We start from the raw sequence: 17,857 nt of genomic DNA, 5'->3' as shown, positions 1-17,857 counted from the left end.
GAACCCAGCAGCGCTGCACAGGACTGGCAGGGGCTGGGGTGCTGTGGGAGGGCTGCAGCTCTCTGCTCAGCCCCTGGCTGCGCCCATATTCCAACCCCACAATACAGGGTATGTCCGGCACTGCAGGAGAGTGTGGTGCCAACACCCCACCACAGCAGGCATCGCTGCCCCGAATCAGCCCAGTGTCAGCTCCATTGTAGTAAAACATTTATTTGTTACAGTGATGTAAGCTACCATGGTTACAGTTTGTGAACTCACCACTGGCAACGTTTGACACAAGTGGTACCGCAGCTGTTGCCACCCAAGTTTTCATCGTTAGTTTTATAAAAACCTCAGACACCAGAAAAAAAAAAAAAAAAAAAAAAAAAAAAAAAAGGTATTTAGGCTGAATGTGGCAGATGGGAGATGGGGGATCTGTGAGCTGGGAAGGAATGTTTGTCCAACACTGCCGACCTCCACGGCCTCCTGGCCTCAGCTGTGACTTGAAGACATTGTCTCGGCAGTGTGAACGCCGTGTGCCATCAATCCTTGGTGCACTGGGAGCGCTTCGTTTTCTGCCACGCAACCACACTGGGGCAACTGCTTTCAGGGAGTGGAGCAGTGTGGGTGTCCTTCAGGCCAGCCCCAGCTTCTGTGCAAAGAGAGAACAGAGACAGTGAGGGTAGCCTGCAGTGCCCAGTGCTGTGCTGCAGCCACCAGACAGACTGACTGACACAGACGGACAGACAGAGGGACAGCAACACCCATGGCAAGGAATGGGAACATTCACTTCTCCAGAATTAGAAAACACCTCACTCTCTAGATTCGCTTCTGACTCCCTGCAGGCAAAGCCCTTTTCTACTACAGTGATTTCACCTCTTTGTGCAGTATTGGAAGTGTGCACAGAAGTGAAACAAAAACATGAAGCAGTGGATGCGCACGAGCCCAGCATTGGTCCTTGCCAGGCTTACATGCAAGTGAAAAGTCACCATGCAGAGAACGTGTAGCATGTGCCCATCAGTCCCTGAGCAGCCACACCATTGGTCTTGTCTCAGTGGGGACCTGCAGCTCCAGAGTGACTGCAGCCCTGCACCTTGCTGCTGCTGACCCTGCAGCCCCACTTACCTCTCAGCCCCAGACACAAACCAGGCCCCCTTCCCAGTGCATCCATGGCTTGCTGCAGGACACAGCTCTCCAGCTGTTTGCAGCCATGCACTGGGGCCTGCAGCACTCCCTTCCCACCACCCACTGCCCAAGTGAGCATGGGGAGAAGGGAGCTGTGCTGGAACCATGAATCTTTTTCTCATTTTCCTGTCCAAATTGAATTCCTGTGAAAGACAGGCATGCACACACATCCCCATGATGCAGAGAGACCCAGGCAGCTCCAGGCCCCATGTTCTCCTGGGCTGCAGTGCTGCTGTGTGCCCAGGACACAGCCCCATGGCAAGGCTCTGCAATCAGCAGTTGCCTGTGTGGCTCCACGGTGTTCAGGACATGCTGCAGCAGCATCTCCACATCACCAATAGCCCCAGCAGCTCCCAGCAGGTGTGTGCACCCCATGCACAGTGATGGGAACATATTCCTTGCCTGCCTCATTCTGGCAAGGGAATGTCACCAACTAACAAAGGCAAGGGAATGTCACCACTTTCCATCTCAGCACCACTCCCGAGGGGATCTGCAGGCCAGAGGGACCGAGAGGTACCACCAGCCCTTCCCAAACCCTGGAAGTCCTGGGGACACCATTGGGCTAGTACTGACCTGTCCCTGCCTGCAGGCTGGTAACAATCCATAACAACTGATAACAGCTGTCAGCAACCTGGAGGCTGATACCAACTGAGTAACAACTTCAAATGACCTGGCAGATGTGGCTTGTTCCCAGCAAGATAGAGGCAGTAGAGCTCATTCTGTTTATTTTCATACAGACAAAGCTTCAATCTTGTCTCTGCAGCCAACAATTTGCCATATTTGCTTTTTTCTTTTTTAGATTCTTTCCTTGCAAGCTAAGCTTCCTTCTTGCTACAGCAGCAGCCTTCATGCCTGGCTCTTGTGAATAAATCAATGGCATTAGCACTTACTATCAGCAAGATCAGAAAGCGCTGCCTTTTGGTCTCACATTACTGATGCAAGGTGTGGGTGCTTTAACCCATTCCAGACCCCCTATCCTGCACACTTGTGTTCCATCCATGCTGCCATGAAAACAATGCCACGGCCACTTCCAAGCAGACAGTCAGAATATGGCACATCTGTTCTTATTTACAGTGCTGCCTTTGCCCAACACTCAACATGCATGCACACTGCAGCACAAGCACAGCTTGGTAGCAGAACAAGGGCCACTGTCCCCGCCTGCCCTGCAGTGCTGCTGTTCTTGTGTGCCCTGGGGATGTGCCAGTGGTGACAGTGCTGTGGTGCTACAGTTATCTGGGGCAGCCACTGTGGGTCCAGGCACCCTGTGCAGGTGAAGAAGCAGGTGAAGAATCAGGGTGCTGATGCTCTTTTAGCAAAGCATGGATGCTCTGGCTGTTAACATTGGTTGCATACAGGAAAAGGGTTTCTACATACAGTAAGACCATCTTCCCTTAGAATGATGGTAAGCAGCCACGTGCATCACACTGTGACAAAAGAGCATGCTTGCGCATCTGCACAGAAGGTGGGAGATGCTGCTGCAGCACTCAGCAAATGCAGGGGCAGCTCAGTGCAACCCTCATATCTGTGTCACAGCCAGCACTGAACTAAAAGGCATGCAGAAAAATGTCTGCAAAGGGAACGCATTGGATGCATGGTTTCAGTAAGCAGGATCCTATTGATTTTGCTGTGATTTGTTTGTTTTTTTTTTTTTTTCAAGCCAGAACTTTGACCTACCTTAAAATTACTTCCTAAATTACCATGGGAGAGGCATTGTGTTATTCTGTTACTGCTGCTGTTGTTCCTTTCAGAGGGCAAGTGCACATCACTTGTTACAACAGCACCTTAAAGGAACAGGACAGTACATTTTCTTGAGATATTGAAAGGCTGACAAATGCTGCCACTCCGCAAGCAGTACCTCCAAGGCTCCAGTTTCTCCCAATTAGTGAGAAGGAGTAGTAAATGACAGCAGCTGTGACCACTGCTTCTGCTTGTTGGGTCAATCGCTGGGATAAACACCCAGTGCCTCTCTCTGCATAGTGCCTGCTCCAGCTTGGGGTGCATCTGCAGATGGTGCAGGAAGAGCCACACTGCACTTCTTCAAGGACATGTGTGTGCTGACAGCAGTGGGACACGGGGACAGGCAGCTGCAGGACACACAGACACAGGGACAGACAGCTGTGGCAGAACTGCCATCTATCACAGCTTGGGCTGACTTTGCTCAGAACCGCAACATGCAGGCACAGGGTGGTGACCAGCTCTGGTGTACTCTGAGAAATGAGAACATCTACGTGCTGCACAGAGCAGAGCTCAGCCCCCAGCAGCTCCACAGGGTGCAGTGATGCCTGCAGGAGACCACTGGGCCCATTGCTGGCACCATGCTACACAGGGCACACAACTGCTGGAGGGGCTTCACTGCAGGATAATAGGAATGGGCCCTGCCATCATGTCCCACTGTTCCTGCAGGGCCCTGTGGGATGTGCCCCTATGGTGATGCACAGCAAAGCCCCCATGGGACAGCACTGCTCTGCAGCATTGGGGCATCGCCTGCCCCACACACATCCCCGTGCCCCAATGCCTCTTTTGCTCATTGCTGCAGATCTGCACTGGTGCCTGGGGAGTTTTCCAGCAAACCAGAGCACACTGGCAGAAATAAAGCCACGATGCACCCAGAACTGAACAGTACCATATATTCACTATCAAGAACATGCCCAGAACATCAGCAGAAAGGCAGCACAGAGAACTAACATAACCAGCTTTTCACCCAACAAAACCCTGCTTCTCCATCCAAACATGACTTGAAGCAGCCCTCTTTGACAGAAGGAGTGTGCTTTGGAAAAGGAGTTAGGAGTGGATTTAAGAAATATGTAAGAGAAAGCGCGTGTCAGAAATCTTAGCACAGACTTCTGAATTTTTTCCTCCTTTCCTGGTTCTTGTGAAACACAGAGACCTCCCACAAGCAAAGTGTTGGTGACTGTTCTCATGGAGTGCAAACATCAAGGTCCCAGCCAGGGTGCCGCACAGTGCCTTGGGGTGCTGCACACTCCATCAGGGTGCTGCACACTCACTCATACAGCCCGAGGGGGCTCATCTCAGGGACAGCAGCTCCTGGCTGCCCACTCCTCGCCCCCAGGGCTTCCCTGCATGGCAGCACTGCATGACCACGATGGGGTAAAGCCACATCTGGGATTCCTACGTGAGTGTTTTGGTTTCCAAAGAATTAAAGTTTCCAGCACAAAACTGAACAAATGTTTCCATGTCATTCTTCTGATCATGGGATATCTTGGCACTTTTTCTGCGTCTATCTGCTACAGCTCTGCTTTTGCAGAACAGAAAGGACAGAAGGTTTCCCCCTTCCCAGGGCTTCCCACGCTTGGAATGAACCAAGTCTGAACAAGATGGAACATCCAGCTGTATGTTCACCCTTGTGGCAATGGCACAGAATTAACACCCTGTGCACACCCAGAGGATGCTCCTCTCCGATGTGAGCAGAGCCCTAAAGCCACCCAGGTCTACAATGTTAGTGCAGAGTTAAACAAAACACGGTGACATATGGTCCTTCTAAGCTGCTTATACAAATGTACTGCAGATAAAACACTCAGCTTCAGCATTTAGAAAATCGATTCCTTTGAGTAAAAAATGAAAAATATAAAAATAAAGCCCCCCAGAAGCTATCGATAGTTCATCACTTTCACAAAACACAGACACACCCAGTTTTAGACAACACACAAAGCATTTCCATTTGATGCTTGTAAAACGCACGATTAGGACAGGTACCTCAGCAGAGCACATGGAAAGGTGCCTCCTTACCCACTGTAAGGCGAAGGGACCGGCTGCAGAGATCCAGCTCCTCCGTGGGCCATTACCCCCCTTTGCCCAGGTTTGCCACGCCTTCGTTTTCAACCTTCCATATCTTTATCTGTATCGCTAGCTCTGATGGTGCGCTATGTTAAGAGCTTATTTCTGTCCGTATGCCCCCCGCTAAAAGATTTTGGTCTTCCAGAGAAATCTGGAGGGTTTTTTTGTTTGTTTGTTTGTTTTTGTAGCTTTTCTGGCAGGAAACGAGTATTCTGATTTTGGTGCTTAATTTCCTATCTGGTCTCTGTACTTCCAAAGGGAAGAAAAAAGGCTTTCTTAAAAAAAGCAAACTACCTCTTCCTTCCCTGTGCTTTCCAGCACCACCTCCAGTTCCCAGCAGAGCACAACCACGACTCACAGGCTCTGCACAGCCAGCCCTAAGCGCGGTGCCCCGGGGATGCAGGAGACACTCTCCCACACCGGCCCCGGGGCCCAGCACTGTATGTGTGTGTGCCTGAGAGCCAGAGCACCTGCACACAGCTGCTGGGCTGTGCTTCCCTCAAGCACAAGCATGCAGAGTGTAAAATTTAACTGTTCTATCACTTTAGTGGTCACGAAGCCCATATTAAAACCAGCGTTTAGCATCGGAGAATGCACCGAGATGTCTCAGTTAAGCTGTCTTTGCTTTAAACATAATGACCATATGAGTTTAATTAGTATTAATTTTCAAATTTTCTTTAGAATGAGCAGAGCAGCAGAAGCACATTTGGTATATTGGTTTGAGCTGCTACCTCCTACTGCCATGTGCTCAAGGCTGACATCCTGGCCTGACAGCATCCCAAGGGCATGGCAATCAAGCAGCACATCACTGTAAAGGTGTGAACATCTCCCAGTCACTCCATTGTGCGCAGGGACTGCAGATGCAAACCACAGTGCTTACAGGAGATAGACCCCTAAAAGCCTGGAACCACTGAGGTTACTGTCCCCACCACTGCTCTTGCCTCTGCCCTCTGCTGCTCCACACTCTGCACTGTCTCAAGATGCTGGCATACACACAGGAGCTCAACACGTTCCATCTCTGCATCGCAAAGCAGGGAGCAACCGATCCTGTTGGAAGGCAGCGGTGTTCCCAGCCGTGGCACTGACACTGTGGCGCGGGACAGGAGGGGACCCTCAGCCCAGCATCCCCTGCGCACTGCTGGGCGCCCCGGGCAGTCACCGCGAGGCTGGCTGGGTGTACCGAGTGAGTATTTTATTTTACACAAGAGAACAACACAGCGTTGTTGTTTCTGTACAGCATCTGCCTAAAAACAAAGGCAACACCATTATCACGGAAAAGAAATATACAGTCTGACCATTTTAAAAAATATCATTTTACTGATTGATCCAGAAGTGGTTATTTGTTAGCTTGGAGGAAACTTCATTTCCTTTATAAAAGGCTTTTTCTGTGAAAACTCTCTCTTGTGTTTTCTGCTACTGCAGAACCAGGAAGCCAGTCCTAGAGCAGGGAAGGCACTGGTGCTGTTTCATGCTTTTTTCACCCCTTAACCTTTGTTTTTTTTTTTCCCTTTTTTTTTAAACTCTGAATGTTGCCTTCTGTTTGGATACTAAAGAAAACCAAATGGAAGATAAACAAAACCCTGTGTGCACTGGGTGGCTTATAGAGAACCCCGCATGGACAAACCATCACTCAGTGAGACAACAGTGGACTTCCAAATCCGATTCCCCGGGAGAGGGAACTTCACATAACGTTTGGCATTTTGTTTGTCACAGAAATAAAAAGTAAACAAAAAAACCCCAAAGGCAGGTCACACAGTGCTTTCCAATATCCACTCAGAGCTCGAGAACGTCGCTGTTCCGCCCTCTGCGCTGGAGCGGCCCGCCTGCGCCAGCATCCCATTCATGGAGAGGCTGCGCCGGGAGCACAGCCCCACGTCCTGCTGGCAGTGGCACAGCAGCAGCTCGCCGCCCAGTGACAGCCTGCGCTTGGCTCTGGACGTGGTGGCCGGCAAGGTGAGGAACTTACTTGGCTTGGATTGTGCTCTTTTGTACGTGGGGACCCCTTTGTCAGAGTCGGGGGGACGGCTAGCTAGCTGCAGAGCAGTGGAGTTATTTCTGTTAGTGTTTTGGGACTCGATACTCATGGCAGCTTCGCTCTGTGGCTCGCTGCTGGGTTTTGGCCCCGGCTTCCGCTTCGGCTTCTGGGCAGCGGAGGTGCCGGCAGCCCAGGCGTGAGGAGAGGGCGAGGTAGTGGTGGCGGTGGCCTCTGGGCCAGGGCTGAGCTCCGGCGAGGGTCCGGCACCGTCGCTGGCGGCCCGGCAGCACTGGGCGGCCTCCTCGTGCCCCACCGCCTGCTTGGAGGCAGACTGGGACAGCACCCCGCCGCAGCCCTGCACCTGGGCCCCGTTCGTCTGCGAGTAAACATTGCTGACCTTGGTGGCCTTGTGCTGCCCGTTGTTGTTGCACACCTTGTACCGGATCATAAGGATGATGATGAACACAAGCACCGAGGCCACGATGATCCCACCAATGATGATAATCATGGTTCCGCCCAGGAACTGGGACTGCATGAAGTGGCAGCGCACGTAGTCCTGCTCGGTGGTGAACTGCGTGCAGCCCACCACCCTGGTGGCAGTCAGCGAAGTGATTCCATCGTCGTAGATGGCCAAGACACACAGGTCATACATGGTCCCAGCAGCCAGGTTGTTCACCAGGAAAGTTTTGCTTGTGGGAGGTATCATCCTGGGGGCGAGGACATCGATATTAACAAACCTGTGTTGTCACAGCCCCCTCCCAGCCCACTACTGGAGCCCTCCCCTGGTAGCACAGCCCTGGCCCTGGCCTGGCAGCACCACAATCCCCCCACACAGCTTGTCTAGGCAGAGCCCCTCCTGAGAGCAACTGTAGGTGAAATTAAGAAAACAGTAGTTCTGGAAGGTGTGACAGTTACAGCCCAGACTCAGAACAAAGCCACCCAGCGCACAGTACATGCATGTTCACTTCTCCTGAGCATCACTGCCATGCCAGCTGGGTGTGCTTGCAGGAGCATGTTTGCAGGCAGCACTGTCCCCGTGCCTTCATTAAACTGAGCACATCAAGATCCACTTAACTCATCTAACTTCACAATCCTTCTGCTAATCAGATTACCGAAGAGGATCAGAGGTCTGTTTTGGATTCTCTAGAAATAACCCAAACCAGAGCCATCTCCCAATCTTCATTACCCCTCTACCCAGCCAAGAGCCGGTCTGTGGCCAGGTGGTGCGGGCTGACAGCCCCCCAAGGATTAGGCAGCAATGAACTTGCACCAGCAACCAGTGTGGAGCAACAGGGAGGGGCTGGGCTGGGCTGGCTGTGCCATACCTGTACACCAGAGAGTCATCATAAGTGCCATTGTACTGGATCTGGAACATGCGTATTCCAGGTATGTTTCTTTGAAAATTGAATTTCAGCAGAGCAGTAGATGACGTCGCTTCAGCAACAACCACCTTCTTGTCTTGGCTGACTTTTGTATCCCCATTGCTACTGCTTGCATTGGATCCCGACTTGGTGGACGTTGAGATATCCGAGGAGCCAGGGTCAGGCTCGTGGATGTGGTTAGTGCTGTTCAGCAAGTGAGGGAGTTTGATTATGTGCAGGTCCACCGTCTGTGTGGCTTCCCCTGCTGGATTGGAAGCGATGCAAGTGAAAGAGCCCGTGTCCTTCACTGTTGTTATGAGAATGTCGAGTGTACCATTGTCATACACCACAGACCTTGTTGCATTAGAAATAAGTTTGCCCTCAGGTGAAATCCAATGAATTGCTGGTTCCGGATCCCCCCGGGCCTTGCACCTCAGCGCCGCCCTTTGGCCCTCCAGCACCCTCAGCTCGTGAGTGTGCCTGGTAATGAGAGGAGGTTCGCACAGGAACTCCTCCTCAGGGATTGACCAGAAGTACCGGCCCGACAGCAGCTGGGGAGAGGCACATGTCTCCAGGTCATCTTCTCTGGAGAGACGCCTCAGCCACAAGAGCTCACAGTTGCAATGCAAAGGGTTTCCACCAAAGCTTAACGCAAAAGTAGAGGGGCTGATAATTCCTGAGGTTGCCAGTACCTGAGCTCGCTGAAAGAGAGGATCAGGTGGTAGCTTCTGCAGTTTGTTAGACGTGACGTCTAACCTGGTCATCTTGTGGAGGTGGGAGAAGGTCCCCTTAGGAATATGATCAATCATATTGTGGTCCAGGCTGAGAGTGTGCAAGCTAACCATCTTTTCCACAGCATCCCAGGGGATGGTTTCCAGGTTGTTGTAAGACAAATCCAATTCCTCAAGAGCTAAAACATCATCAAAAGCTGTGGAAGAAATAAGAGTCAGCTGGTTGTTGTTAAGTATCAAGTGATGAAGGTTGGAGAGCCCACTGAACATGTCATTGGTGATCTTAGTCAATCGGTTGCTGTTCAAATGCAAAGCCCGCAAATTGCGCAAGTCAGCAAACGCATGAGGTGTGATAAAACTTATTGTATTCCTGGACAGCGTCAGGTCCACAAGGCTGGTCATATTGGCAAAGTCTTTCCTTTTGATATTTGTAACAAAGTTGTCTGCCAGCCGTAATTCCACAGTCCTCCTGTCAATGTTTGGTGGAACAAATAAGAGCCCTTTCTTGGCACAAAGGGTCGCAAGGTTTGGAGACAAAATCTGACAAACACAGCGCTTCGGGCAGATCTGAGCTCTCACTGCTATGCCAATGAACAGCAGAAACAAAAGCAGTTTTTCCATTGTAGATTAGGTTCACGAGCCTGTAATGAAGAATAAATGTCCATTAATGCCTGCAAGATTAGGAAATATAACAGAAATCATAACAAAAGCAAAGGAAAACCGTCCAAGGTTAAATCACGGAACGGGTTCACAGAACATTGTTTCTTTCCCATCCTATCACCAAATGCATTATAGCTCTCCATATCCTAACAAGAGTGCTTACAGTATCTTCCAGAAGGACAACTGGGATTTTTGTATGTATGCACACACACGCATCTGCACACATATACGCATCGATGTGCAAGTAACAGCGTGGTTTGGAAGCACCTGCTGGCTCTGTACATTGCAGCAATGGTGCCTTCGGAGCCCCTCCTGCTCGAGCTCTTCCCCAGGCTCATACAGCACTGCCATCCCCATCACTGAGCTTTCAAACTGATGCTTTGACCTCATGATCTGGAGTTACTTTATGATAATGCCATTTATATACTGGGAAAAGGGATGTTTCATTGCACTTTACTTGCTGAGCTGAAACCCTCAGTGACCTCTAAATCACTCAATAGGTTTATAACCATTTCTACTGAACATTTAAGCTTTTAATGCTATTTTTGGAATAAACCCAGAAGGGGCTAATTTTATGTCTTTGAAAAAACAATAATATGCATAAGGAAAAAAAAAAAAAAAAGTATCAAGAAAACTCCTGAAAACAGACACCTCAACAGAAGTGGAATATAGGCTAATTTTAGAGCATTGCTGCTTCCCTGATGGCACAGCAGTATCACACTGCTATCCCAGAAACTCTGACAGTTCAATTAGCCTTATCTTTTACATTGCTAGATCCAGGAACTTCACAGAGTACAAACACAAGGAAGATAACAGCCATACCCAGAGAAGTTAAATGCAATCGTCTACCAGCAACTCTGTTAAGAACTCCACGAGAGCTGCACAGCCCTTTTCTCCCTGCAGCACACAACAGTGAATGGAAACAAAGGTGTAGCCCACAGCTGCCTCTTTTCCAAAAAGTGAGACGTGGGCAGGAGCTGAGCAACACGTGTTGAGTTCTAGGAGAAAACCTGTGCAGCAGGAAACACCTGGCTGCAGCAGGGATGCACAATGGAAGTGAAACAGTCAGCTCCCTTTGGAACTGATAGAACTGTTTGTATACAGAATACAGACACCACAGAATGGTGTCTGTATACAAGAGAAACACCACAGAATCACAGAATGGTTTGGGTTGGAATCGTGAATCTTCATGGATATTCAATGTCAAAACAGTAATTATTTCTCCTGTTGTCCATCCCATTCATAATCCATCTACGCTGCCATGAAAAAGCAGTTGCAGAAAATTGTTGTTAAAATACCAGCCCCTAAAACTTGCCTTTCAGCACTACTATTTTTTTTCTTTTGCTAATACTTTTCATGACTACTGATCCTAACCAGTAAACCCTCATTTAAACAATAATAAAATAACATAAAAAAGAAGTCTTCAACCATCATGTTTAACTTAAGTAATGACTACGTACAGCACTGAGGGCACAGCCATTCCTGTAGTTTTGGGAACCATCCCAAAGCCCCTGGTGAAATCTCAGAACATATGGCTTCCTGATGAGTCAATCCATCCATGTTAACGTGCTGCAGGCTGCAGGCATTGCACTCCTGTGGCCCTACTGCCCCACCAGCACTGCACAGCAGGACAGGGCGTAGTGCCACGTGGGGCTCCTCCCCAGGGAGATGGCAGTACCTGGATGGGGATCCAGCTCCCAGCATCCACCCCACATCTGTCACATGCCAGCAACATTTGCTGAAGACGATCCGTATTTATCTGACAACTGGAAAAGGATATAAAAACAAATTTCCTTTTTAAAGCCAGCTGAGAGTGCAATTTGTGTGCTATACAATCCAACACGGCATCAATTTATATGGGACTCCTTCAGCGAAAACTGGCCATTCTTGGGCTGTAAATGCACCAATTAAATTGGTTCCCTTCCCTGTTATCCTCACGGGAGGCAGCCCGCTCTTGTCAGGAGCTGTAAAGTTTTAGAACGAAACCTTTTGCACCTCTGCTGGGGACAATTTTTTGCATTAATTGCAGCAGAAAGCAAACCTCCTGGGTTGCATTTACATACATTTGCAGGGTTACATTTCACACTTCCCGTGTCAGCATTGTACATGGATGTGGTTCTGCAGGTGCAAACAGGACAGTCCTGACAGTGACCAGAGGCTAACAGAGCCCTGTAGAAGTAGCCTGCCCCACACATCCCCAGAGCCTGCTGGGACCCCCAGGAGCCACTTCCCCAAGCAGCTGCCACTGTTCCAGATGGGATTTTCTACCTCCCCATACATTTGGTTTACACCAGCTCAAAACAGACTTCACAGCTCAGCAACATTCATAGCTGGACCACCAAGGGCCATGGCTGTCCTGGTTTGGGAACACCATCCTCACTTGGATTTGCTAATGCAATACCGTTAATTTAGATTTGTAGCTGTGATTAAGGAAATGTGCTCAGCACTTCTCAGATTCAGCCAAGGCTGTTTTTAGAAGTAGGCAAAATTAAAACAGAGTCAGCAAGGTGCATTTCAGCTCTGTAGAGGGCAAGGCTTCAGACAATTCTGTAAGACTCAGCTGATAAAGTGGCAGAAGCAGACACAAATTCACAGCCTGCACACAGCGACCTCATAGCTGCTGCTGGGCAGACAACAGGAACGCTCCTCATCCTCCCCAGCACCTGGGCAGCCCACACCCCCCACCCTCTCACTTCCATCCTCTGTAAAGCAGATTCAGTAGCACACAACTCTCCATCTGAGTTAGTGGGACACGCTGTGCCGGCGGCCCTCCATCACTCCTGGTGCACATGAAAATGCAAATAGAATGCTGTCTCCCATGCCTGTCATGGAAGCAGGCACAGACCCTTCCTACCAAAGGTTTTTTACCCTTAGTGACTCAGTGCTGGAGCAAGGCTGCAGCCCCCTCTGCCACTCTGCGGAGCTGGTACAGGGACTGTGGTGCTCCCTCAGGGAACTGTCTCGTCCCGCAGCTGCAGCTGAGACCAGAATTTCCCACAGTTAAAACCTGATGCAGGCAGGAAGGGTGACCTCAGACAAAGCAGAGAAGCACCAGTGAGCTGTGATAGAATCCTCCTGATGGGGCCACCTGGTCAGAGAGGCAGCTGCAAGCGCCACAAGTGGCTGGCACTGGTGGAGGGGAACACCAGACCACAGAGCAACACTGGGGACTGCTTCCTTCTTTTGTACTCCCAGGGACCAGCGAAGGAAGCACAGAGAACACAGTGTGTCCCATCTTGCACAGAGCAGCAGGCAGCACATTGCAGCACAGCACAGCACGGTGCAGCAGGATACATCATAGCACAGCACAGCATAGTAGCAGAGCAGCACCCAGTGCCAGCTCCCTGCACCCTGCACCCCAGGCAAACAGGTCTGGGCAAGGAGCAACCTACATCTCATGTTGCCCTCACAGTTCATACCACTATGGAATCATTAAGGTTGGAAAAGACCTCTAAGATCACCAAACAACCCCACCTCACACCCACCACACCCACTAACCAACAAGAGGTAATGGCTTCAAGCTCGGGGAGGATAGATTTAGGTTAGATATTAGGAAAAAAAGTCTTTGACAGTGAGGGTGGCGAGGCACTGGCACAGGGTGCCCCATGGTGTGGTTGATGCCCCATCCCTGAAGACTTTTCAAGCAAGGCTGGATCAGGCCCTGGACAACCTGATGGAGCTGTGGTGTCCCTGTGCATTGCAGGGGAGCTGGACCAGATGGCCTTCAGAGGTCCCTTCCAACTCTTAAGGATTCTATGAGTCTATGACTCTAACCAGGGCTGAACTAGCACCAATATGATCATTTAGCATCCTGCCAGGTCTATCAGCTCTCCCACGCTGCAGCTTGAGAAATGCTGTTGGCAGGTGCTGGAGAGAATGAAGGGAGCAGAGAAAGGTGGGTGCATGGCTCCCCTCCAAGCATGGCACCCATGAGAGGTCTGACCCATGCTCAGATGGCCCAGTGAGACCCAGAGGTGCTGCAGGATCCTGCTGTTGCCAAGTACCCAACTATTCCTGTTATATTGTTCCCTATCATTCTCAGTTTTTGTTGGCTTTTTTTTTAAGTGTTAAGTAAGTTGCAATATAAATGCGAGGAAAGCTTAAAATAAAGCTATGTGTTTGTACAAGTGCTCACAAGTGCTCTAAAAGCTGTATCTTGCAAAGACGTACTGGTATTTGCCACTGAAGCACAGCACAGGATATTTATTTCACTTAATAAGAACAGCCAACCTGCACATGGCATTACAGTTCATAGCCCGAGCTGCCTTCTGTGCGCTCCCAGCACTGAGCAGCTCACCTGGTTCACAAAGCACTGCCTAAATCTCACTGCTTGCTTAAAGCATCAAAAAAAAGGAAATGAAAACAAAGGGGTAAATGAAAATTTCCTACAAAGGTGTGGAGTGCCTTCATTTAGCGCTTGGTGTTCTCAAAGAGATGGGGATCATCAGGCTCCTCATGTGATATGTGTGATTCAAGTAAAGGCTCTCAGAAATGAAGTTTTAGATTAGTTCTGTTGCATTTTTTGAGTTATTCAGCGCCTACCAAAATAAACTGTGAGTTACGGTCGGCTCCAGAACTCACTGCTGTGTAGATGCTACAACAGTGTCTCCCAGGAGTGAACAGCCCTATCAGCCTCCAGCTCACTGCTCTCCCCAGGACATGCCACAGTACCACTGCTTCCCTCTTAATGACCTGAAATGCTACTATTTCAGAGCAGAGAAGTCCTTACCTTTAATCATTTTTTCCAGCTACAGACAGGTTTCTCCCACTGATAAAGCCCATGCTGGAAGCCTTCAAGCCTCCCATTTAGCACTGTGGGCTTTGTACCCCAGGAATGGTCACAACAGCCCCACACCTGGGACTGTCACACTCTCCCTGTCCCATACAGCTGGGGCTCAGGTGCCAGCAGCTCCCATGCTTGAATCAAAGGCCTCCATCAGCATGCTACGAAAATAGGTGAGTGCCCATCAGCTCATGCACACACTTGAGGGCATGAATAGATCCAGTGAATTTGAAATGTCTACCTGGAATTGAATGAGGGGACACAGGAACGAAGTGACAGCACTGCTGCATTGAAATTGCTTCCCATTTCCTATGTGTGGCTTACTGTTTTGTTTTTTTTCCCCTCATCTTCACTGGGAGCAGCAATACACTTTAAGATATTTCGTGCACCATTTTGCCTATTTGTCCAATGCTATAAAGATTCATTTCATATTGAGAACTATGTGACAAAGGGAAGCAGCAGGATATAGGATGCAGTAAATTATTAGCAAAGCATTTCTGCTGTATCCAATCTTGTTTGGATTGTAGGTGCTGCACACAGTGAGTGTGTGGGGAACCTGAGCACAGCACAGCACTGGAGAGCTGAAGCCACTGCTAATGCAGTGCCTGCCTCACACGTAATCCGTCACCACTAAGGTCATGGCAAAGCCTGCTGACTACATTTCCTACCCCCCCGGCCCATGGAGAAGCTGTGATTCTCAAGGTTTTTGCAAATGCAATTTCATGGTGGGGAAAAAACATCCAGAAGCTGTCTGAATTCACCTGCTGCAGATGAAGGATGGGGAAATAGCTGGCATGAGCCTCGAAAGGCATCTGGCAGCCATGCTAATATGGGCATATACTTAAGCGGAAAATGCAGAGCTTCAATTTCACAAAGGTCAATGGTTTGTAAACATGTCTGAGTGCTTTTCTGAAACAGAAACACAGCACCTAAAAACAAAACACACTCAGACCAACACACCATCCCTGGGGAACCCCAGGTCTGCACAGCACTGCAGGACCACAGACACACTGCACATAGGTGGTGCCCACTGCCTGCTCTGCACTGCCCACCACCTGCACCCCGTGAGGGCACCGCACAGTGGGCAGCAGCCAGGGCTCCTCCTGCACACCCACTTGCTAAGCCTTCCTCGTTTTCTCCAGCCTTAAGCCTTAAACAATATACACTCGAGGTAATGCATTCCAGGAGGCAGATTTTCTCCCCGTAATGAAGTCTAAACCTGCAAGATTGAAGTGAAAAGTAATGCCTGTTCTAAAAGATTTCTAAGGAAAGCAGGACCAGTATTTGTAAGACACACACTGAATGGCACGCCCGTGAGCACAGCACTCACTGTCTCCATAAGCAGAACTCAAGGCATGGAGCCAAGCAGAGAGACTGCCCTAAGGCTGGAAGGTGAGCACAGCCATTGACCTCGGGCATGGAGGTGAGCATGGACATAAGCCTTGGGATGGGAACTGAGTGTGGCCACCAGCCCCTGGCCCCAGCAGACCCTCAGCTTGTGAGCCAGGGGCTCAGGAACAGTACAGCAGAAAAGCAGAAACAGGAAAGGTTCGGAGGAAGGCTCATGTCCAATATAGCTCTGCCTCACCCCATTCCCAGGGCAAGGGCAGCTGAGGCACACTTAGAAGGGGATTTTCATTTCTCTGCCCCTCTCACATGGCAGTCAGAGCAGAGACAGAGCACTGGGCACTCCCCATGCCCCTGGCAACAGCCATGGCCAAGACGGAGAGTACCTGTGCTGTCAGTCCCTGGTTTTCTCTCTGTTGGGCCACTCTGCCCAGAAACTCTTCTTTTAAGCGCATTTGCTCAATGACTGAAGACAGACAACAGCATTGGGCACAAGCCACTCTCCAGCTCAGCATTAGGTCTTTGGTCAGCATTCCTGGTCATGAGTGATGTGGGATGCCCTGCATTACCCTACTTCCTGTGCCTGCATCTGCCACGTGGCAAACACATGGCACTACATTTTATTTTTACAGTTTCCAATTAAACGTGGTTCAGAAAACTTCTAGAAAATCTCACGCCATTCATGCAACAAGCATTTCCACAGGGAGTTGGCCAAGTGTTGCCAATTATACACACACACACACAGAACTACAACCCCTCACTAGTTCTCCCAACTGAACCCTCCATTTATTTTCTCATGACTTTCAGGGACAGTGGTGTTTGCTCAGATCACAGCCCAACCAGCACAGACTTCCACAGATGGGTCCAACCCCTCTGCTATGAGCTGAGCAGAAACGAAAGCTTGGTGATGGTGGGGTGATGAGAGCAGCACTGCAGGGTCCTGCTCCCAGCACCATGCCCACTATGCACACTGCCCACCCATCTTCTCCTAGAGCCCTGCATTCAGCTGCTGCAGAGAGGGGCTGTGTCTGGGACAGCATTAAAGGGAGCTGAATCCATTATTAATGTTGATTTCACACGTTTCTCAGTTGGCACTCCGATATGGAGACAGCCAAGCAGTAAAAAGTGGTCATGTGCCTGCAGAGGACTGAGGTATTACAGCAGTTTGGCTTTCTATTCCCCACAGTTCATCTGTTTCATGAACAACTCTAACTTCCTTAAATTGTTTGTAATTTGAAGATAATTTGCAAGTGGTTATTTTCAGTTATTTTGCCCACTTATTTTATTACAACCCACGAGATTAGAGTGTTCTGATATAATACTTTGTTCCATGACCTCATCAGTGTAAAACAGGCAGAGGATGCATCAATGATGCCAATGCAATGTGTGATCTCACCCTTGCCAGCACCCTGTGATCCCTGTGCCGGCTGTCCCCTGGGAGCACCCTCTGCCCCTGGCTGCTGAATGGGGCTGTGGGATCCCTGCAGGCAGCCCAAAGCAAGCACTGGCATCATGCATGCCCCCACCCCTCAGGACAGAGCCACGCTTTCTGTACGCTCTTAACTCAGCCCTCATTCTCTGCTGCGTGGGATGCGATTATCTCAGCCTGCAGTGCCACTAATGATTTTAAAATTGCTCATCATGCCTTAATTCCCAGCCTCTTGCTGGTCACTGACCTCTTTGTGCAGGTTGTATCACAGTTCTGGGCAGGAAATCTCCCTGCGTCACCACTGGTGCTCAGGCTTACTTGGGAGATAATGGGAAGTGACGCAAAGAGTGATTCCCTGATGGTCGATAAAGAACTGCCAACAGCAGCCAGGAAAAAACGGACACTTTGGGGCACTGAGCTCCTCCTGCTGCCAACACAGCTCATTCCTGAAGGATCCAGTGAAGCCCCATAGTTCCTGCAGCTGTCCCAGTGTTTTGCCAGGTGAGGAGGATGGGATGTAGGGACTACTGGAGCCCACCGGCACTGCAGGATAACAATACAGGGCTGAACACATCAGGGCTGAGTGCAGCAGAGGCCCCATGCCATATGCAT

At 49.9% G+C, this 17,857-nt stretch overlaps 1 protein-coding gene across 4 annotated transcripts in view; it reads right to left on the bottom strand.

Moving 5' to 3' along the window:
- Positions 1 to 216: 216 nt before the first annotated feature.
- LRFN5 (leucine rich repeat and fibronectin type III domain containing 5) overlaps positions 217 to 17,857 on the bottom strand; it is a 45,069-nt gene continuing 27,428 nt past the window's right edge. Inside the window, exons 2-4 of one of the 4 annotated variants that reach the window (XR_011903769.1) lie at positions 8,260 to 9,667; positions 4,912 to 7,641; positions 217 to 631 (exon numbers count right to left, since the gene is read on the bottom strand). Coding sequence is in view for 2 of the 4 variants with exons in the window: in XM_072338492.1 (XP_072194593.1) it covers positions 522 to 631; positions 6,926 to 7,641; positions 8,260 to 9,647 (2,214 nt within the window). In the remaining 2 variants the exon portion in view is untranslated. Of the gene's footprint in view, positions 632 to 4,878; positions 7,642 to 8,259; positions 9,668 to 17,857 lie in introns of all 4 variants that reach the window. The other 3 variants (XM_072338494.1, XM_072338492.1, XR_011903770.1) reach the window with 3 other exon arrangements.

This window comes from Excalfactoria chinensis, chromosome 5, assembly GCF_039878825.1.
Source record: "Excalfactoria chinensis isolate bCotChi1 chromosome 5, bCotChi1.hap2, whole genome shotgun sequence".
NCBI lineage: Eukaryota > Metazoa > Chordata > Aves > Galliformes > Phasianidae > Excalfactoria > Excalfactoria chinensis.
The sequence above is the reverse complement of the archived record's forward strand: the minus strand, read 5'-3'. Positions and strand labels throughout refer to the sequence as shown.